Source organism: Micromys minutus, assembly GCF_963924665.1.
Source record: "Micromys minutus genome assembly, chromosome: 1".
NCBI classification, from domain to species: Eukaryota; Metazoa; Chordata; class Mammalia; order Rodentia; family Muridae; genus Micromys; species Micromys minutus.
In genome coordinates this window covers 146,842,323-146,846,296 of record NC_137969.1, presented here as the reverse complement: position 1 = coordinate 146,846,296, position 3,974 = coordinate 146,842,323, and the positions used below count along the sequence as shown (strand labels likewise).

At 40.4% G+C, this 3,974-nt stretch overlaps 1 protein-coding gene across 1 annotated transcript; it reads right to left on the bottom strand.

Moving 5' to 3' along the window:
* Positions 1–3,358: 3,358 nt before the first annotated feature.
* On the bottom strand, positions 3,359–3,562 carry LOC308426359 (small integral membrane protein 10-like protein 1; the record flags this gene model as incomplete). The annotated part of the gene is made up of 1 exon (XM_080924078.1): positions 3,359–3,562. The coding sequence occupies one exon, from the start codon at positions 3,560–3,562 to the stop codon at positions 3,359–3,361; it is 204 nt and encodes a 67-aa protein (XP_080780204.1).
* Between the last annotated feature and the right edge of the window lie 412 nt (positions 3,563–3,974).

Genomic DNA, 3,974 nt, shown 5'->3' with positions numbered 1-3,974 from the left:
TGTAGAGAAACACACTTTTTGTTCAGTATTTATAAGCTTGCTTTTCTTTGATATTTATGCAATTCGTATACAAAAATTAATGGTAAATCAGCTTGAAATGTTTCTTTAATGACATACTTGGGGTTTTCATAAATGTTAGTATACTAACTGCAGATACCTGTACCATTTTTATTCTCATACCTTTATAGTAAGTATCAACAAAAGCCTTCGATAGAGTACTGTACAAAAAGATATGGCCCAATGTCAATCTGTAACTTTTACTAGTAAAGGGACTTGAAATATCACATTTTCTCTGTGCTGTCTGCAAGAGTGATATTCACTTAGGAGGGCTCAGTGGTCTCGCTCCACAAATAGGGATACAGAAGAGTGGTGTTGTTGCGACCCCTTCTGGCCAAATGTCGTTATGTTCTTGTCCTGAAGAAATGAGACTATGGATACAAAGTACAGGGTGCCACATTGTGGAAGTAAGAATTTAGTGCACCTGAGCCGATGTCTTCCCCCCCTCCCCACCACACACTCAGTTGTCTTGATTTTCTCAAGTCCAAAAGATTGAGACCCGAATCACCCTCACCACAACACTCCTCTCTCTCTCTAAAAAACAAAAATAAAAACAAAAACAAACCCTTAGTTACGAAACTTGATATATAATGAGATTCGTGACTCAATCTGGCAAAAATCCAAACGACTGACTTACAGACACATGAGAAAGTTAGGCAACCCAGGGCACTGAACTTCTGTCTAGTTCAATGGAACAATGCCTTGAAATACCCTGCTAAACCTTCTTAGTCTAAAAACCGTGTCAGATGTCATGAACCATCTAAGCTAATAAGCATATTTTACAATTCCTTAGTAGTCACTTAATTGTAGTTTTAGGATACAAAGAAGAAATTGACTTTCGTGGTGGTTTTCCACTGTTAGTTCAAGAGCTCAAGCAGGAGGGCAGAGGCAGTGAGATATCCTACTTTATAAAGATAATTCCAGGCTAAATACAAACAGAAAGAGAACTTCGATTGCAAAATACAATTTTCAGTAATTGACATCCAAAAGGAATATGTCATGGCAGATTTGTGTCCCTTCTAAGTACATAGCCTAAGATCAAATTTTATTATGCCAAGAGAACATTATTGAGAAAGTAAACCGGAGATACCAAGAAAATTAGAACAGAAGTAATGGGACTGAAGAGCTGGCTCTGCAGGTGTGAGTTCAATTCCCAGCAATCACATGTTGGCTCACAATAATCTATATTGAGATATGGCGCCCTCTTCTGGCCTACAGGCATACATGCAAGCAGAATGCTATGTATGTGATAAATTATGTTTTAAAAGTACAATAAAAATAAGTAGGTTTGGAAAGCTGTGTGTATTTTTAGAAAGTACAACTACATCTAATGCTGTCCTACATAGATATCCAGGGTCCTACAGCGTCTTTCTGTTTCTAAAAGTAAGTCTACACTTCAAATTCTGAGACTAGTGTCTTCAAAGGAATTGGTAAAAGCTTTAGGAATGTAACCTTTGGAAATATTTTGACTTTTAAAGACAGCACATCTTGGGAGTTAGAGATATGGTTTAGTGGTTAAGAGCACTGACTGCTCTTCCAGATGTCCCGATTAAAATTCCCAGCAACTGCAGACTCTATAAGATTTGCCTTCTAAACTCTACATGAGTTCCTCTCCCCATTATACATGCTATAAACAAATAACAAGCTAACTTAAATAAGTGGGTTGTATGTATGTGTGTGTGTGTGTGTGTGTGTGATAATGACATTTTAAAAAACTTGGCTTTTTGAGGTGGGTATAGTAGAAGTTGAAGGGAGGAAAGGATAATTGAGAAACAATGTATAGTTCAATTTTTTTTAATTGAAAGTGTATTGCCTATCTTAACATTTTTGTAAGAATAGACTGGATGCTGCACTGTACCTGAATTGTCCTCGATATTACATATACAACAGATTAACATACTTAATAAACTATAGACTTATCTTAGATATTTGTGTGAAAAAAATTGACTAGCCACCTGGCTCTGACACCTTCACCCTGTTGTTGGTCGACTTGTGTGCCCACAGCCCTGTCTCTTAGTCCCGCCGCCAGGTTCCCACTTCACTCCTTTCTCCAGTGTCCATGTCTCAGGCCATTCTTTCCCAAGCACATCTGCCCCTTAGGTTTTGTAGAGGCTGCTTTTTCTGCCTTTCTCTGAGCTCTCAGGCATTGGTGTCAACATCCCCATTCTTTGTCCTCCTCCTTTTGTTTTGTTAATTCTCTAACACTTTTATTTCTTGTTAAGTAGGAACCTATATTACAGGCACAGTATTATTCACATGAGGTAAGCAGCATAACTTACAATTATTTTATTTTTTTTGGGGTTTCTGATTACTTGCTTTAATTTCAATACAATGACAATGACTAATTCACCCCAGTCTTGTAAAAATCACTAGCATACATTTGCCTACACCAGCCATTTGCTCTTTTTTAGACACTGAGAACATTCCATCTTTGGATATTAACTGTTTGGGTGATGTGGTTACCGCCTCCAGAGGAGTTAGAAACATGGCCGTCCAAAGTCAAGAAAGTCTCCTTTTTGTTCACAAATACACGTTTTATCCTCCCACTCCACAAGGGCATCATCTTTCCAGTTACTTTCTTGTCCCTCCACTTGTCAAGGTTTGTAACATCTGCAGTTTACTCTGTAACTAGAATTAAGAAGAAAGCCATAGTTGGTCCATTTGCCTTACTACCAGGGTGTAGTCAATTCCTGTGAAACTGGACTTTCTTTTCTTTGGAACCAGTGTCTTTTTGGGGGGAACATCTTCACATAGTCCCACTATTTTTTTTTTTTTTCAAAATCCTGCCGTCATATTTGGAAGTTTTCCTGTAGTCTGGCTTTGACCCGATGTTTCAATATAGCCTCTTGTGGGAAGAGATGCATGCTTTTAAGATCACATTCTTGATATAACAGGCCTCTTATTCAATTCAATGTCTAGTTCACAGTCCAGTACTCTTAAAAGATTAATTCAGAACCCAAGTTTGAGGTAAATCTGTGTTCTTGAAAACTTAACATTCCTTTCACATTATGCATCCTGTGCCCTTTGCCATATCCTAAGATTTGCCAGGTGTTTGCTGATGTGTAGTTCCTTGAATACTTTCTTGTTTACCTCCTCTGCTGCTGGAACACAATATCTTTGTTCTAAATCGACCCAGGTAGCTTTCCCACCTCCAATTCCCAGGAAGGGGAAGTGGTGAGCAGACCGCCCGAGAGCGAGCCTGCTCTCGAGAGACTGCACGTTCTTCTCGCGCATCCCTGAAGGTGCCACAGGGCGGCCTGCCATCTTACGGTCCCGGTTGGCGCACAATGCAGACGCGGCTCTAAATGTGTACCTGCAAGCAGATGTTGAGGATCACTGAGCCCGCGATGTAGAAGTACGGGAAGTTCATTCGCAGCTGCCAGGACAGCTCAAAGAAGGCGAGCAGGGAGTGAGAGAGCACCTTGCAGAAAACACCGTACAAGGTAGCGGCCGCAGGGCCCACAGCCCTGACCGCCAGGGCGGACGGGAAGTCGGCGGGGACCATGGCGTTGTCCCACTAGGTCGAGGTTCTCCAAAGCTTCGCGCACTCCCAAGCTGGACCGAGCCGTGGCCTGGATGAAGCGGCCACCGCTTCAGTCTCAACGCCATCGGCCGCCGCTCCCACCCTGGTGGCACCTCTCAATACCTTTATCATTCCTTTTCTCACCTTTTTTATCATTTCGTTTTATCCCTCATTACAGTTTTACTTTATGTCATAGCGACATTCATATTTTTATACATCGGTATAAAATGTAGAGAAACACTCACTTTTTCTTCAGTATTTATAAGCATGCTTTTCTTTGATATTTATGCAATTCATATACAATAATTAATGGTAAATCAGCTTGAAATGTTTCTCTAATGACATACTTGGGGTTTTCATAAATGTTAGTATACTAACTGCAGATACCTGTACC